Below are 19,178 nucleotides of genomic sequence, written 5' to 3'. Positions count from 1 at the left end.
GAATTCTGTGCAGTTGCCAAGATGTCAAATAATTCTGTAACCTTAGAATCAATGGCAGTCTGTCTGAAGAAAAGAGGTACCTTTTTAGTATTAAGGTCACCAAGGAGCTTCATAAAGCTTCTTTCTGTAGAATAAGCTCTTGGTGTTCTGATGTTTAGAAATCAAAACAGGCTTCTGTATAAATGTGCCTTTCAGTATTTTGTCCTGCAACACTGTTTTGGTACATCAGCATATCTTGTGGCATATGCTTTTGCTCTCAGATCTTGCTGTTGTTCTCTCAGAGTCATGAGCAAAAGTGCATTATTAGTTTTTTTTAAAAAATCCTTAATACCATGAATTAAAAATGCAGGAATTCAGTACTTTGTATAAAAACTTTGCCTCTAAGAAGTTGTCTTAAAGTTTCGAAGAAATGTTCGTAATAGTTCAGTAGAGTGTCATTCCCTCACTGAGAGGTAATAAGGATCTTATTTCCTAACAACAAGGTAAACTCACTGCCTTCTGAATTTAGGTGGGTGGTGGCCGAGGACCTTTTCACTTGTGGAATGCTGCCCCAGCAACGCTTCCCAGGCAACTACACTGTCTTTTCAACACCACATAAAGTGCTGAAACCTTTTGTTTTCCCAGGCCTTCTAATTATCTGTTCTGGTTATGATAATTACTGTACTGTAAACTGTTTTCTGCTCTTCTGTGTTAAACTGTTCATGTGTAAGCCATCCCAGAAGTGAAAATACTGAAGAGTGAGGTATAAACAATTTAAATATATTCCTTTGAAGAGACCAATTATTGCTTATAATTAGGTATCTGACTGTGCAGCTTGGAACTCTGGATCAATTTACTTAACCCTGTCAGCTCAATATGACTGTTCTGTTGCCAGGAAGTTGATCCATCATAGGAAGGAAACTGTTTCCCGCAAAGGTCACTCGCCATCTGCTCAAGGGATGACTCCGTCCTCCAGTGATCACCATTTGGACCTAACCAGGCAACCCAATGGTGTCTGCCGGACTGGATATGAGCGGCACCACAGCTTGCCTAATACAGAGCCCCAAGAGGATGAAGGCGGCCTTTACCAGGTAGCATCTCTGGTATATCTGAACCTTTTTTATCTTACACGGTATTTCTGCATGTTCTAGTTACACTGAAATTTTGTCTTTTGTAGGGAGGAGATTTCCACTTATGCTTATCTGTCATGGATGTTGGTCCTACAGAACGAGACATGTAGAACAAATAGTTATTTTGTTAGTCCAAACGCAATTTAGGTTGTGTAACCTCTTGAACTACATGGATTCTTTATCAGGCATAGATTGAGTATCTATGCCTGATAAAGAATCCATGTGGTTCAAAAGGGTGAACCTACCCCCCAAAAACGTGCAAGGACAGGCAACTGAAAGCTTCTGTTTAAAGTTTCTAACAAACTGTATTGAGGCTTCATGGGAAGCTGTAATTACTAATAAACTGAAAATATAACCTCCTTGACCTCTCTTCACACAGGTGCATCACAACAGAAGGAGAAGGGAAGTGTGAGCCCAAGGCTCACCCTGGGTTGCTCGTCACAGCATGCCATAGTTTGTTGTGATCTCTAAATTGGGCCATAAAAATGGTTTAGCTCTAGGATGTTTGTTTCTGAAAAGCTTAAAGAATGTAGAGAATAAAAATACAAAAGCATGCCAACAAACCTTTAAGCATTCCCCTGTACATTCCTTAGTACTGAAAAGCACCCTTGCTGGATACAAGGTCAGTTAAAAAAAAAAAAAAAAAGCTCTAAGTACTTAAGCGCTCTAAGAATGATTAGAGTATGAAAATGTAAAGCTGCTAAATTAGTAGTAGGTCCAGTGACAAGTAATAAGTCTCTTATGGCGTTTAGAACTAATGGATGCAAGCTTTTTAGAATTGGTATACTGGGCAAAACGAACCTTTTGGACTGATCCATTAAGACAGCCCTTGGGTTAGTATACAATAAGGTCATTTTCACTACCGGCCAAAGCTGGGTAGGAGTGGGACAACCAGGGTACAGTGTGGAGCCAGTGTGGAGCCACAGGACCCACTCCTACCCAGTGCCTGCAAAACCAGGTAGCCCAGCTTTGGAGCCCAGTCATTAACCAAGGTAGAATAGTAACCTCCCCCTGTCCTACCTTGGCAGGCAATCATGTGCATGATTGCTCTGGGCTCCCAGATGGCTGTTCACCATTTTCAGCAGTGAGTGTGGGGGAAAGGAAGGCCAGGTGGAGTGGCAGCAATGCTGGAAGCAGCCTCTCTGCTGCTTCCACATTGCATTGTGGGATGAAGGAGGACTTGCTTCTCCCAATCTCACTGATCATATGGGCTTGCGATGGAGCCCAGATGAGTGGTTGCTCATGTGGGGGAAGGTAGTAGGCTCTTGGCCTCTCCTGCCCCCGTGCAATTGGTTGTGAGAATGACCTTAGTAGCTACCTTACTCCAGTGTTCTTCTGTTTTATTTGAAAATGAAATTTTGTTAATCTCAGTAGGGGGTCAGATACAATATGTTTGTGAGAACTAATTATGATATTCAATAATCTTATGGCAGACTTCTAAAGAGATGCTAATTCCTCCAAGAGGTAGTATGGAAAAGTATATCTGGGACAGCCCTGCTTAATGGTGTTGCCTTTCTTGCATCTGCCAAACCCTTGTTAAATAGGCAGAAGGCCATTATATCTGCTCCTTACTAGGAAAGAGCTGTTTATTCTCCATCTTAAGGCACAAATATACCTTACATATTTTTTCATGACTATGAAACCAAAGGAAGTAGTACAAGAAACATAGCCTTATAAACAGGTTTGTCTGCATTAAAAATATTCCAAAGCATGATTTTGAATTTGTACACTGAGTTCTGAAGTCGATCATGTAGTGCTGGAATTATTGGTCAAGCAAACACATGTTGGTAGGAGACACCTCCTCTCCCCCACCCCACCAGAAGAGACAGACTGTGTCTTGTTTAACAAGCAGGCAAGTTATCTCTCTTCCTGCTGTTTAGGATATTAACACTGATAAGGGAGTAAAAAGGATCTGTTGAGTGGAGAGAAGCATATCACCTGTCCTAACTTGTTTTGTGATATAATTGCATCTGCACACAAGCTAAATAAATTAATTAAACCTTTTTTGGAAGAGATGGGAGAAACAAGTTGAGCTTCTATGAACAGAAAATTAGGAATATGCACGAACCTGTACAGAGGCCCTTTTACGGACCTCCGAACAGGTTCGAACACTGGGACCGGTTTGAAGCCATCAGGGGTGCCAGTTTAAGGGTGGGGGAGGGTGCACTTACCCCTCCTGCTTTTCTCCTACTGGCATTCCTTCCCCATAAAAACTTTCAGGGCGGCAGCATACCTCCATGCCGCCCCTTCCCTGTCCTCAAGTGGCCGCAAGTACCGGGTGTGCATGTGCTCATCACATGCCCATCTGACATACACACACGTGCACGCAGCAGGTGCATGCGTACCCGTTACTTCTGGCCGAGGACAGGGAAAGGGCGGCAGGGATGTACGCTGCCGCCTCGAGGTTTTTACCGGGAAGGAGCGCCAGTGGGGGAAAAATGGCTGGAGGGCTGAGTGTACCCTCCCCACTCTTAAAGTGGCACCCCCGCCTGCTTCGAACTGCACATCCGCAGTTCTGTGCACATCCCTACAGAAAATCAAGCAATAGAAATTCTCTCCCCATCTGTATTTCTATCATGGTCCTGTTGGAGCTAGGACCCTGGCAGCATCAGCTCTCAGCTGCAAAGTCTCATAGTGACCACTGGGGGTGGGTGGGTTTAGGGTCATGGATAAAAGTGCTGGACTCCTTCCCTCTTTGTTCTTCCAATGTTAGTCTCCACTTTGTCTCTCCAGAGAAGGCTGTTTGTTTTGGTCTCTCTCTTCAGCCATGAGCTACGGCTGAAATAAGCTGCAGGATCTTTCACATTTGTTTGCAACGTTTTCTTTAAATAAATCCTTCTGGTTCTTCAATACTAAATAACTGTCTCAAGACCTCTTGCTTTGCTGCTTTCTCACCAAACTGGTTTTGCTCTGCTATTTGGGGGCTGAATTGCCATGCTTCCCCTACAGGTCCTCTATTGTCTGTGAAGCTTTAGCAAAGCACAAGTGCCTCGATAACAGGAATGCAGGTTTCCTGTACCAAATACGTGAAAGATTTATTGCCAATCTCTTTGGCGTATACTCCTGATAGATATGTGTTACACCATTATACACAGATGATGAACTTAGAATCACTAAGGATAACGTTAGGTACCCTTTGAAACATCTACGTTTCCCCCCCATCCCACTCAATTTTGAAAGGTTTTTTCCTGAATTTAGCCATGTTCTGCTTATCAACATCCCTATTGTTTCCTAAGCAGTGTTATTGTCAGGGTAAACAAGTAATTGCTCCAAAAGCAAACAAACAAAATCAGGGACAGTGGGAAATAGAGGGAATATTTGCAGTGGGGTTTGGAGGACATGATTCATAGGACATAGATTCCAGTCCTTTCCAATCCTTCCAGGGACAGAGGGGCAATCACTCTTTTTGCTGAAAGGATCCCTTGGTGAAATTGGGCTCGGAAGATGTATGCTGATTTAAACTTCTTGGTTCTCAGTTCCTGGATTGGAGAAGCTTTGGGACATATTCTGATGTTCCTCTAAATTACACAAGTTTATTACAAGTGTGTGATAAAACCTGAATTCCTTGGTTCTTAGAGAGAACTAATTTAAGGTTGTAACTGAAATGGTCTTTGCTGCATGAAACCTGCTTTTGCCTGCAAGTTTCTCTTCTAGATTCCTCTGCTGTTTTGCTGGTGCTTCTTTTGGGGGTTGGTAAGCATCAGCAGCATGAAATTGACCTGATTCTTTGCAATTTCACAGACTCCAGTCACTGTCCAGAAAGGCAGAAACAGCAAAACATGTTTAAAACTGGGTTATTTTTGTTCTGTTAACCAAGACTTAGTTGGAGTAACAAAAGTAACTTGAGCTGACTCCAAATTTGAGAGCAGAATGGCACATTATGGGGGAAACCTAGGGCTCCCAAACCTGTGTTTGCCCTATAATATTAATGCAGAGGTCAGAGGGGGAGATGTTTGCCAGGGAGAACTGGCAGGTGGAAGAAAGGGTGCTTAACTCTTCCTCTTTTCCTGGGCAACTTTTGTTTTTCCCTTGATCAATGCTTTGATCAGAAGTAGTCCGGCTGATAGGGAAAAACTGAGAAAATTGCAGAGGAGAATCAACAGGAAGAATAAAGCTCCCTCGCTACCATACTAATATTAACTGACAAGCATGCATTTGGAAAATAAGCTGTTGTGGGTATAATGTGTACTGTAGTTATGCCTTGAGATGAGCTCTCAGCTTTGGTCAGAGTAGTGAAGGCCTCACTTACAGTTTTGAAAGCTTCCAATGTGGCCAATTTAAAAAGAAACCATTAGGACAATGACATTTAACTTGTATAATCTGGAAGGTTTTGTACTCCATTAAAAAAATTATTTCCTGACCTCCATGCAGGGCTACTCTACCAATTTTAATTCTGAGCAGGACAAATTGAGGTCAAATTGAGAAGCTACATTGGGACCAATAAAGTATCTTTCTCTTTCACTGACTTGAAGTGAAGTTATTTATTTATGTATTTATTTTTCTATGTAAACGGCTTTGAGAACTTTGGTTGAAAAGCGGTATATAAATATCCGTAGTAGTAGTAGTAGTAAGCTATACTGTAACTAAAGAGAAGGGTTAAGTCCTGGTGCTCCTGGTCATATCATGCTATTTTCTAATCCTGTAAAGTTTAAGGAACACTTGCTACAGCTTCATTTACAGAAGCTGTTGGGGGAATGGAAAGGGCATTTCCCCCCAACATTTTGAAAAGTTATCCTTTGTAATGTTATTCCCAGCTGTGACGTTTATTTGGGCTGAAGACTGAAAACTTCTAAATGAGCCAGTGGGCTCACTATTTCCTTACTTACAATAAAATCCTGAATAAGCATTGTTAATTTAAAACTAACATTTTCTTATAAACAGAAGAAAGACTGAATCACAGGAGAAAAACCTCTGTTTCATTATAGTATCTTAAGAACAGGCCCATCTAGTCCGGCATCCTGTTTCACACAGTGGCCCACCAGATGCCTCTAGGAAGCCCACAAGTAGGAGGTGAAGGCATGCCCTCTCTCCTGCTGTTGCTTCCCTGCAACTGGTATTGAGAGGCATCCTGCCTCTGAGGCTGGAGGTGGCCTATAGCCACCAGACTAGTAGCCATTGATAGGCCTCTCCTCCATGAATTTGTCAAAGCACCTTTTTAAAACCATCACTACATCCCATGGCAGATAATTCCATAGATTAATTATGCGCTGTGTGAAAAAGTGGTTTCTTTTGTTGGTTCTAAATTTCCTGATCTTCAGTTTTATGGGATGGCCCCTGGTTCTAGTTTTGTGAGAGAAGAAGAAGAAATTTTATCTTTCCACTATTTTTACTCCATAATTTTGTGTGTGTGTGAATGATTGGCTGGGCCCGTTGGTTCGATGAACCGGCTCAAAACCACTTTGGATCGGTTCATGATAGAACTGATTGAACCAGCTTGGCCTGCAGCGATCTGGGTCTGCACATCCCTACCTCATAGCCGCCTCTTTTCCAAACTAAAAAGACCCAGATGCTCCAGCCTTGCCGCCTAAGGAAGGTGCTCTGGCTCCTGATCATCTTGGTTGCACTCTTCTGTACCTTTCCCAGTTCTACAATATCCTCCTTAAGACACGGTGACTAGAACTGTGTGCAGCATTCCAAATGTGACCACACTATAGATTTGTATAAAGGCATTATAATATTAACAGTTTTATTTTCAACCCCATTCCTAATGATCCTAGCATGGAATTTGCCCTTTTCACAGCACATGGGCCTCATTCCTCATAAGGCATGTCTATCCTAAGAGTTCCAGCTTTCATTTTAAAATATGGTCTTTTATCATTTTGGCGATCACAATCTGAAACTTGTCTTTGACATTATTAAGGACTAGAAACAAGGTACCATGCAAAACTTATGTAACTCTACATACCAAATTTTTGACTTAAAACAAACAAACACTGAGTGTCAGATTTTCTAATTAAAAACATTGTTGGATAAGGATGTGTAAATTGGTATTGTGCAAAACACAACTGGAATGTGTACAATGACTTTACTTCTTTGGGATACAAAGGCGGAATATCTCAAGTACATTTCTAATGCAGTCCTTGGAGTTCAGCTGGTATAAGCATATCTGAAGATTTAAATATTCTCTTCAAATATATACCATTTCAGAGTCTCCAAAGCAACATCCTCTTCTGCCACTTAGGGAAAAGCCCACAAATACTGCAGCATAACCTTCAAATTTGTATCATTCACCAGTATGGATTTCACTGCCTGAGGCCATTTTCATACATAGCACTTGATTCAGTGTTTGTGTTATACCAATCCACAATCTAGATGAAAAACTTAACTTGATTAGAATGCTCATCTGATTTAGTGTGTCACTTTCTGTCTTGCAGTTGCAAGTGACGTGCTCCAGCCTACACATTATTCTTTCAGTGTCCCTTTTTCCTACCGCTTGACTAACTTAGACTGCTTCTATTTGGACACTCTTGCTCTACAGTATTGTAAGGGAATAAATGTGACTCTCAAAGGAACCAGGTTTTGTTTAATTTAAGCCCTGTTTGTTTAGATAAAGACCAAGATCAACATCTAGGAAGCAAAAGGAAACCATCCTAGCACATGTGCAGTAAAATTCCACTTCCCAGAGCAGAAACATCTTAGAAATTGAATGTATTGGTCTTTTTCTACGAGGCTTCTACCAGATTGGTAACATTGCATTGATATGGGACATAGCATTTTTCCTGGTCCTGTAAAAAGGGGTCCTAAGCAAGGATTTTTGCTTGGGGGTGCTTACATCAGAGTAATCACACTACCTAATCTTGTCCCTGTCCAGCTTCTGATCAAACTTCTACAATCATTACTCCAACTCTGTTCACAGGGGAAGAGGCTGGAAGTGAACAGGCTATTAAAAGGTTTAGCATTGCATACTTGTTGAAGCTTTCATTGCTGGAGCCTCTGTGGGGTATAAACAGCATTGTAACTGTCTTGTCTAGCCTGAGACTTTTTCCCAAGTAAAAATTTCTCTAAATGCTTTCATGTGAAGAAACCTTACATGCTTCTAGCCTTTGTCTGTATCCCTTGGCTAGGATAACTTGTTGTATGGATCACTCCTAATTTCATCTAATATGCATATGGCTTGCTGCCTCTGTAGAGGGGCTGAGAGCCATGCAAACTGTACATTTTTGACAGGGCTATACAACACGAGCACAGTGCACTGCTGAACATAGCAATTAAACATGCTGCTTGGGAGAGATGAAAGGAACATGTTCAGAGTTTTTGCTTAGCTCTTGGAGGAAGCAGATTATTCACACTGCTCTCCTCCAGAGGCATCTTTGAAGAAGAACAATATTTGGACAAACCTATTCACATGTGAAAGAAAAAGCCCTATGCACACCATGTTTTATGACAGATTTCTGTCTTCTTTGCTGCATTTGATTGTTCTAAAATGTTCTCCCCTAGATCCCACCACAGCCACGCCGTGCTGCTCCCATTACGCCCCCACCGCCAGAGAAACGCAAGAATATGCAGATGGCTGCCTCCATTAAAAGTAAGAAAATGGTTATTTGCAGGTGTATGATGGTGAAATATATAAGTAACATATGCCAGCATCAACTCTGGCTGCTTGTGTTTTATACAAGGAATGGCCAGCTTGTATGTCCTAGGATGTAAAGAATTCCATCTTTGACGGGAGTAGTCATAGGTTATAAAGCTCAGGTAGAATGTTTTCTGTTGGTTGTGACTGGCCTACTATTTAATGTCTTTCGTCATTTTATTAGTTTTTATGGAAAAAAAGAAACCAGAAATAGAAAACTACTTAAGAGCCATTACCAATGTCTTTCTAAAAAACAAGACTCAGACTTAATGAGAGATGATGGGTACTCAGGGGAGTATAAAAGCAGATCTTAATGAACTTGCAATGAAGTGGAAGATGTTTTCAATAAGTCTGAAGGTGGCTGTCAGTCAAGTGACTTCTTTGGGAGGATTTGAACATGTCCATTGAGGAAAAAGTACTCGCACGTGTGGGTGTTTCTGAATATGCAGTTGATTCTTTTTGAAAAGTCATCTATACACACACAGTTAAATAACCAAGCTGGGTTCTTGTATATGGCAGACGCTGCCTTGGACCGACACAACCTATTGTTATCCATTATGAGCAAATGTGCATGTATGGAGAAAACAGGGAGGAGGTAGGTGTATTGGGTAGGTTTTACAGTGGCTCGCGCTCCGTTCAGCAGCTGCAAAGAAGCACATGTTTTCATTTTGTCAATCATCTACAAATGTTGTTACCAAGAAATCTTCTGAGGGCTGCATGTGGCCCGCAGGCCACCAGTTGAGAGCTTCTGCTCTATATGATGGAAAGGAGAATGCTAAATATTAGCCTATGCTAAATATTTGCATTGCCATTTTTACCATGAGACTTTAAAGCATGCATGTATGAACTTGCATGTATGAAAGTATTTCCAAGAGCTCCCAGATCCTCAAGGATGAGTTCAGTTTATTTATTATTTATTTATTTAACATATATGTTTAAAAAAAGCAAGTCTCTGGGCAGTTTACAATACAATTAAAAAAACAAATAAAAAGGTTAAAGCATTACAACAATTTCAGACTTAAAACAATGTTAAAACTATTAAAAACCATCAAACTATTAAAACAGTATCTAACTTATAGCCTGGGTGAACAGATGTGTCTTGACTGCCTTTTTAAAAGTTGTAAGAGATTTCAGCAGGGAGCATGTTCCCAAGCCTCGGGGCAGCAATAGAAAAGCCCTATCCACAAGTAGCCACCAGACGAGCCGGTGGCAACTACAGACATACCTCTTCTGATGATCTCAATGGGAGGTGTGGTTCATAGCAAAGAAGACATTCTCTCAAATACCCAGGGCCCAAGCTGTTTAGGGCTTTATAGGTTAAAACTAAAACCTTGTATTTGGCCTAGAAACTTATTGGCAACCATTGTAGATATTTTAAGATAGAGGTGATATGGTCTCTCCGAGATGACCCAGAGACCAACCTGGCTGCCGCATTCTGGACCAATTGCAGTTACCAGACTACATACAAAGGCAGTCCCACATAGAGCGCATTGCAATAGTCAAGTCTAGAGGTGACCAGCAGATGTACTACTGTTCTGAGGTCATTTATCTCAAACAGGCACAGCTGACGTGTCAGCCAAAGCTGATAAAAGGCACCTCTGGCCAATGCCTCAACCTGGGACACCAGGGAGAGTTTTGTGTCCAGAAGCACCCCAAGACTGCGTACCTGTTCCTTCTGGGTAAGTGTGACCCCATCCAGAACAGGCAGATCAGAATCATCAGAGGAGAGCTGGTCTTGTGGTAGCAAGCATGACTTGCCCCTTAGCTAAGCAGGGTCTGTCCTGGTTACATATAAATGGGAGACAGAAGTGTGAGCACTATAAGATATTCCTCTCAGGGGATGGAGCCACTCTGGGAAGAGCAGAAGTTCCCTCCCTGGCTTCTCCAAGATAGGCTTAGAGAGATTCCTGCCTGCAACCTTGGAGAAGCTGTTGCCAGTCTCTGAAGGCAATACTGAGCTAGATAGACCAATGGTCTGATTTGGCAGCTTCCTATGTTCCTATCTCCTGAGTTCTGACCCTGCACAATAAGTACTTCTGTCTTATCTGGATTCAGTCTCAGTTTATCTCTCATCCAGCCCATCACTGCCTTCAGGCAGGCATTTAGGAAGGTTATGCCTTCTCCTGATGATGTTGACATGGAGAAAAAGATTTGGGTGTCATCAGCATACTGATAACACCCTGCACCATATCTCCTGATGACCTCTCCCAGCGGTTTCATGTAGAGGTTAAACAACATTAGAGACAATACAGAGCCCTGAGGGACACCATACCAAAATTCAAAATTTGAAGAACCGTCCCCAAGGGACACCATCTGGAATCCACCCAGGAGGTAAGCGTGGAACCACTGCAAAGCAGTGCCTCCCACCCCCAACCTCCTCAGATGCTCCAGAAGGATACTATGGTCAATAGTATTGAAATCCTCCAAGAGGTCCAAAAGGACCAGCAGTGTCACTCTTCTTCTGTCAATTCCCAATTGGAGATCATCCTTCAGGCCTACCAAGGCAGTCTCCACCCCATATCCCACCTGAAAGCCAGTCTGAAATGGGTCTAGATAATCAGTTTCCTCCAAGACTGTCTGGAGTTGGGAGGCCAACACCCACTCAGTTACCTTGCTCAAGCATGGAAGGTTGGAGACAGGCCTGTAGTTCTATAGTTGCTTACCTCTGAGGGATCCAACGCAGGCTTCTTAGAAAGAGGTCCAATAATTGTCTCCTTAAGGCAAGGAGGCCTCCTGCCCTCAGAGAAGCATTTATGATCTCTGTGAGGCCTTCTACAACAACTTCCCTGCCAGATCGTAGAAGTCCTGTCAGGCAAGGGCCAAGAGAACAGGTGGTAGGCCGCACTGTTTCAAGCAGCTTGTCCACATCCTCACAGGTCACAAACTGGAACTGATCCAGCCTGACCACATAAGAGGAGTCGTTGGACACCTCTAATTCAGATACTGTTGCAATTGCAGTAATTCTCAGTTAGCTGAGAATTCAGGGCTGCTCCCATATTTTCTGTTATTTTTAGTCGCTAGGGTGCTGCTGCAAGTCACTCCCATGACTAAAGTTGTAAACCTCAGAAGCTGCCCCAGACAGATAGGTATTTGGGGAATAACAGAGTGTACTTTCTCCATGTTGTGAATGTGGTGTGTTGAATATTGCTGGATTTTCTGCATTCCTGTAATTGGTTTTTACAGATAAATGTGTGCATATGCTTCCTACTGGAAAAAGCACTCTTATGAAGGAAAAACTGTATCATGAGAATCATCCCTGAGGTTTCCCCTTCCAATCATTTAGATAAGCTGACTCTTGGAAGTGGTAATGCCAGTCATTCACAAAAGATCTGAAAGACTTGATAGAACAACTTGACCTGTCCAGTGAGTTTGTCTTGTCTAAGCAGTATAGCTTGAAATCCTCCTGGCCCCTTCCTGGAGCACCGCAACCCAGTGGCACAAGAATTCCAGCTTTCTCCTGACTAGGATGTGATAACTTCATATGTCACCAGGGGGAGCCCTCAAGTAATGCAGTGATGCTCAGTTAAGACCATGCTATCCGGGTATGGTCCATCCTGCTCTTTGTTCAAATGTGAATGTTGTAGAAATTGTGCTCTCAAGAATGCTTCTCTTTCTGCTTCTAACCGGAGGGTATGTCTCTACACAGGTACTGTCAATTAGTTGCTGTGTTGGTAAAGCCTGAAATGCTGAATGTTGCTCCTAGAAAACAGGTTAGGACTTCTAATTATGGAACCCTGGAAGCAGAAGTATATTCTTACAACTAGATGAGGACTGATGAGTTTCAACAGAATTCTTTGCTAAAACAGCTACGTTACTGATGGGCAACCCTTTCTAGGCTTAACACAGGCTTGACTCTTAAGTCCTGGAGTATAAGCTAATGGGATATAATGGCTAAAACATACAGTATCTACTGTTTAGCATGGAACTCAGTCCTTGAATCTATTATTCAAAAAGCTGTCGTACCAAACTACTTTATTCAGAAAAAACCCAATGCAGGCATAACATATAACCATGGTTGACATGCTTGCTGCTTTAACCCTGCTTAAGAGCCGAAGTGTAAAGTGGAGCCATGGTTGAGCTTGCTGAGCTAAGCCTTGCCACTGTAAGTCATGTATAGGGGTGACACTAGTGAAACACACTGTTGCCTTGGCAGGCAGAGAGCTAAGGGAAGTGGGCCATGGGCCTTAATGGCATGTGCACTCACTACAAACCAGGTTTCATATCCTAGTTGCAACCAATTATTATCTATAGTTTAGGTGTTGAAATATAGGCCCTGTTCGGACAGAATGCCAAACCAGAGGTAAATGTGCCAGAGGTCAGAGTTTGTGATTGTCTGAATGTGTGAAGCCGCAGTTCCATTACCCCACTGCGGCTCCATTTTTGCCTCCAAACCTGAATTTGAACCCTCAGTTTTTAGTGAGTTCTGCTGTTGAAACCTGAGATTCCAAGGCACCATTGTGTTGTCCGAATTCTGCTGCCTCTATAACTTGGGTTTTGTGTGCAAGCTTCTTCCACCACCATAGAGAGGTCATTAGTTATAGAGCAACTGTGTTTGATGGTCCGAGCTTGACTTGCTCCAAAGAAGGTGGTTGATTTGTGGTGTGCTTAGCACCAAAAGGGATTGAGGCATGGATTGCCGAGTATCCTGGCGCATTGACCTCTACTTCAAATTCCTATTGAAAATGTTGTGACAGCTTCCAATTAAAGAAGGAGAAGAGGCACACGTGCAAGGAACCCTTTCAGTGACCTAACACCCAATGTAGTGCAGCTGCTCAGGAGGCCATTTTGGTAAAGGTGCTGCATGTGTTGTCTGATTGGGCAGCACTACATGGGGTGCCTTGCATGGCTGAACATTATCTGTATTTTTAAAGTGGATGTGGACAGCAGTGTTCCTTCTAATTCTTAACGACTGTGTGGAATGAGTGTTCTGGGCGGCAGTATCAAGGCAGTGTGCGCGCTCATGCATTGAGTGCAGCCATCCTGATTCAACCTCTGCAAGGTTTTAAAATTTACTGTGTAAAGCTTGTGGATGTGCACACATGCCCACACCTGAGAGGGAACACTGGTAGGCAGGTAACAAATGACTGCTTTAGCTGGCACACATTGCAAGTGGGAATCTATTTTAAAGCATTAGCCTGGCTCCCTGTTTAGGAGGTATCCAAGACTGGTGCAGTAGAATGTGTTCCTGCAAAGGAAAACTAACCATGAATTGGAGAACCCTGATTTGGAGTGGTGCGTGCACAATTCCCTTCCCTTCCTAAATAGCCCTTTGTCCCACTGTCACTCTAAAATAGAATGGATGCTTGTGGATGGTGTGGGGGGGGGAGTCCTCAACAGTCAGGGATGGTATTGCCAGGTGCAGTGCATTGCAGTGTTCCCATGAAGGCATGCTCATGTGTGTGTTCCTTAGGTTTTTTTAATGTCCGCTTAGTTAATTTTAGATCCTGCTCAAGAAGGCCCCATTCTGAATGCACATACACACACACTGCCTTGATACTAATGTCCAGAGCATAAGTCATTCTGAGCACATATGAAAAAAGTAGAGGGAGCACTTGTGCAGTCTATCTTTAAGCAGTAAAAGTGGGATGAGAGGGGCCCAATCCTCTCTTCCCAGAGGAGGGAGGAAGAAGCCCCAAAGTCCCTTCCTCCCCGACTAAGGATGACAGTTTGTCTTTTCCCAGGGAGATTAAAAGAGAAACCCCACAAGGGGTACACAGGGATCCTTACAAAGAAGCAACAAACAATTTTTCTGGATGTTTGCTTCAAACTCGGCAAGCAGATTTCCCCCGCTAGGAAGAGTCCACTTGCTGGTTGTAGGTTCCCATCCAATGGCAGGATATGGGTTTACACTGCAGTCGCTATCGAGGGGAGTCTTCACGACTGCCCCTTTAAATGCAGCTATCATAAACTACATGCACCAATCCCCCCCTTCTCTTTAAGTTTGGATGCATAAAATGCAGATCACTTCTACAGACCAAAGGTGGCGGTCACATGGCTTCACCAGACACCACCTTTCAGGGCAGTTTACCACTCCAGAAATACTAGCTGCAATTAATTTGCATGAGATCCGCCCTAGGCTTCAGGAGCAGCTGTGTGGATATGACATGACATCAATTTTTTCTGGCGGGTTATCCCTTCTCCCACCAACCCAGCCACCAACCCATCCCAATTTCTCAGTTACAGTTCTGCATCTCTTCCCTAAGACCCCCTTGCCATCTGGAAGTGCCCCTTGCCGTCCTGGGATATCAGTAACTGTGCTTGTGCATCCCTGTGTAGCTTTGGGAGTTCTAGCAAAGGCAGTCGTGCAAGTGATGTGAAGAAAGGGTTAAAATGTTTTTGCCCTGCCAAAGATGGACGACCAATGCCGAACAGGCACAATTGCACTGAACATACCCCCTCTAACATTGTAGCGAATAGTTTCTGCTTTACTGACACGCTGATGCTTTGCCCACAGTCCTGGGATGCTGCCTGGAAGAGGAAGGCCTTCCTCTGTCCAGAAGCTGGAGGGTGCCAAATGGCAGTTGATCAATCTTCTGCAGCCTGATTCTCGGCTTCACAGATTAACCACAGCTTTGCCCGTGGTTTGACACTATGTCCGAACAGGGCCATAATATGTAACCATATTTTAAGTTGGTCTTGTAAACAAGCCCGCAACAGTTACTAACCCACTTTTTTTTAAAACTAGCCTGCCTAGGTTCATGTCTGTGTATTTAAAAACCCTAAATATATTACTATTTTAAACCCCCTACCCCTAAAAGTAAAAAAAACAAAAAAGCACCACCACCGGCTGACATTCTGGCCAAATTACTAAATGGGAGTCCCATTGAAATTAATAGGACAAGTTAGTTTGTAAAGGCCCTTAGGCCTTTACAAGTAGGATAGCTAGCCCCAGAGCTACCCTGTCTTAACAACATACCCTGCACAACTAGGCCATGGGGATTTTTAGGATTAGACGCACAAAAACCAGACCAGCAGTTCCAAAATCAAAAGTTGGCTTATTTTAGCAAAGGTGTAAGGCCTTGGGTTTGCAAAGGAATAGGGGAGAAAGCAGTTACACCACCACATATAAACCAAAATATAACAAAGCTAATTAGCTGGAACTAGCATATCCTTGTGGCCTGCTTCCAAAGTCAAGGAAGCTTGCATGTTGAGTCTCCCAAGGTTCATCAGGCAGACTGACTCCTCCTCCTCTGCAATTAGAGTTCCTTGGAACACAGACATTCCTGGAGGCAGGGCCCAGGCAATCGCTGCAAAGCTGTGTAAGGCACCCGAGTCTATGCTTGTAACTTGTTGCTAAGCACAAACTGAAGGGTGTTGCACAACATAGGAACTAGTGCTTTACACTGAGGGCAAAGATGACTAACTTGTCTGATTAATTTCAGTGAGGCTTCCATTTAATATTTTAGTCAGGATGTCAGCCACTGTTTTATGAGTAGAGGATTACGGTTACAATCCTGTGCATATGTTTTTGGGTGTAAATTCCATTAAACTCAGTGGGACAACTGGTCTATTTTTACATTTTATTTCTAAGAGTTCTGCAATTAAAGTTGGACATCCCTACTCTCACTCCACTTCACCCTACCTCTAATTGACCTGGCATACTGAAAATCTATTTTCAGTAACCATAGCCAATTCTAACACATCTAGGAACAGGGAGCCTGATAGTAAACTGCATTCAAGAAGCACTAGTTTCCTCTTCTGCCATAAATATTTGCAAGTGCAAAGAACTAAGGAGGAAACGACAAATCTTCCAGATTCCAAATGATGCTGCCTCGGGGCATGGCAGAGAAGGGAGCAGCAGAAGATAAGCCCGTGGGGAGGAGAGCTGGTCTTGTGGTGGAGATAAGCCCATAGTACTAAGCTAGGAAAGATAATCAAGCTGACTTGGACAATTACAGGATCTCTACCAGAAATTAAAGGTGATGCAAAAAGCAGCCACAGAGTCTGTTGATAAAACCAATCTTAAAACCAAATGGTAGCCTTCCGATGTGAAAGTTAATGGACTGACTATGCTGGCCTTGGGCCGAAATAAACCAATACATACATACAATGTACTGACTGGTACAGTTTGCAGATGAGTTTTGAAAGCTCTCTCCAAACTGAACTGAGCATCTGCTATGGTTTTTTGTGCTGAAGAGGACCTGCAAAGAGGAGATGCTGCATTAGCCCTGATCACCTGGAGGCAATTTATACTCACCTGAGGTTATTTAACTTTAAATTGGTTTAAGGTTAAGCTAGCTTGATTTAAAACAATGGTTAAGCAAGATGTCTTAGGGCATATTGAGCAGAAACTGCTCATTGCATGGGGCTCCATAATAAAACCGGTGCACTACTTCAGTCACTGTTTATAGAAAATACATCAGCAGATAGGTCTTCAATAAAGAAGGCAAGTTCTGGAACTCAGAGGTTCTACTAGCTTTGACTTGAGTACAAGGCCGTAGGCCCATTCACACAACCATATGGGGGTAGTTTGGGGGGTGGGGTGTAAGATCTACCCTGGTGTAGACAGATGAGCTGAACCTCTGTTGGACTCTGCAAGACCTGCACCCAGACAAGTGAGGGAGCTGCTGGCTCCATAGTTCAAACCGTGAGCTGGGGCCTCCAAGTATCCCACAATGCATTGCACTCCCAGTAGAGAGACAGCCCTCATTGCATAAGCGGTACTCCTCCGCATGGCCCCTCTAGCCACAGTACTCTCTGATAAAGATGGCGGCTGAGAGCTGCTTAAAACAGCGTGAACACCCTCACGACCAAACTCTAAGGAAGAACAGCTGCTGTTTTTGTCCTACCTCAGTTAAGACTTGAGTACAAAAGTCAAGCTACACATATTTGCAGGGGATGGGTCAGAGGGATTCCCGTGGCTTCACACAAGCCTGTATACCTGCATTTACTGTCTGCTAACTGGAAAATGATGGTTGTGAGAACTGCCCCAGTGAGAGAGCTGCTGTGAGCCAATTAAGTTCTTGCAAAGATACAGTACCTCAACTTTTCAGGAGAATTTTTTTCCCCCTGAATTGCAGTAACTAGCCTTACCTTTGTATTATGTGGTAGTGACAGGGTTTCGACTGTCCCTGATTGGTGGCTGCATAAGCTCTCATTAGCTGCCTAGGAAATGTGTGGAAGTGGACAGGAGCATATATAAATTGTATGCCAGGAACGCTGCCATATATGGTGTTCGCTTTGACAACCAGAAAAAGTCTCTTGTAGTCATTAGACCTGTTAAGCTGATGTATATTAAGTTCACAAATTTGTACAGCCTCCAAGAAAGACTGTTTTTATTTATTTATTTATAAATGTATTATTAAGTACACAGATTTGTATAGCCTAGTCTTTATAGCAGAGCATTTCCAAAATGCTTCCTGATATGCTGGGCTAACTGAGACCAACAAGGAGTAGACAGTTTCATGGTAGGGATTTTGTACACCATCATCCACTTGGTCAAAAGCATAACTGACCACCCTAAATCCTTCTTCTGTGAGCCCTAGGCAACATCTGTTCCTTTCCCCTGGTTTCCACATTGATGTATGCCACATCTTCTGCACATGGAAGGCTTTTTGAGACAAACAATTGGCAAATAGCAATTGGAAAAACTCTTTAGGAAAGGCAGGGGGGATAGATCTGTTTCCTTTTAGTTTGCTCTGTAGGGAACTTGGTAAAGTGAGAGGGTAAGGATAATAAATTATTAGAATCAGCATAAATGCTATTTGAATATTCTCTCAAAAAATATTGATTCGTGTCACTACTTATCATAAACAATGAGGCAATTCTCATGAGGGAACAAAACGAGACTGGGCTCCCTTGGCTCGATTTTGCTCGCTTGTGAGAACCACCAGGCTTGTGGGTGAGCCGATGGCTTCACGGTGGCAAGCCCGCCTAAATACCATCCCCTTTAAATGTGGTTAACTGAGTGAGCGCTCCGTTAATTTCATTTTAACAGCCTTGTATCAGCCATGGCTGCTTGCAGACGCAGTGGACACACTCGGGCAGGGGAGGGAGGATCCCAGGAATGCACTGCACACTTGCGTGGTGCATTGCTGGGGCTCCAGGGAGCGGGGCGCAGCAGTGCTTCCCTTTGCCTGACCCCCGGAGCTGCCAGGTGAGCTGCAGCCGGGCATGGGCATATCGGAGCCAAGCCACAGCTTGTCTGGGCAGACAATCCGCGCACCTGAGGAGGAGTGCATGACCGTCTGTGGGGAGAGCAGGTCAGGACGGCTCTCTCTCAACTCTGTACACTGATTGTGTGTTGAGACTTATACTCTCTTAACCTCACCATGAAAGACTGAAAGAGTCCAGTCTTTCTTTAGTATTCTGTTCATTTATTTATTGAAGATAAGGAGTAAAACTCAGTGAAGAACACTGGCCAGAATCTTAAGATGGATGTTCTAGAGGTTAGACTGCTATTGCAAATAAACCTGGATTATCTTGAGTACTGGGTTTGGGCAGTTTCTCAGTCAAAAGGAGAAATTAGCATGCCACTAAGGTAAATGGATTCTGCAAGT

At 43.3% G+C, this 19,178-nt stretch overlaps 1 protein-coding gene across 4 annotated transcripts in view; it reads left to right on the top strand.

The window, feature by feature from the left end:
- Positions 1 to 19,178, top strand: part of NCKIPSD (NCK interacting protein with SH3 domain) — a 166,310-nt gene that overhangs the window by 86,982 nt on the left and 60,150 nt on the right. For all 4 annotated transcript variants that reach the window (XM_053301706.1, XM_053301703.1, XM_053301704.1 and 1 more), the window contains exons 3-4: positions 875 to 1,070; positions 8,547 to 8,634. In XM_053301706.1, the coding sequence (XP_053157681.1) occupies positions 875 to 1,070; positions 8,547 to 8,634 (284 nt within the window). The remainder of the gene's footprint in view (positions 1 to 874; positions 1,071 to 8,546; positions 8,635 to 19,178) is intronic.

Source organism: Hemicordylus capensis, chromosome 2, assembly GCF_027244095.1.
Source record: "Hemicordylus capensis ecotype Gifberg chromosome 2, rHemCap1.1.pri, whole genome shotgun sequence".
NCBI classification, from domain to species: Eukaryota; Metazoa; Chordata; class Lepidosauria; order Squamata; family Cordylidae; genus Hemicordylus; species Hemicordylus capensis.
This window is presented reverse-complemented; position numbering and strand designations above follow the sequence as displayed.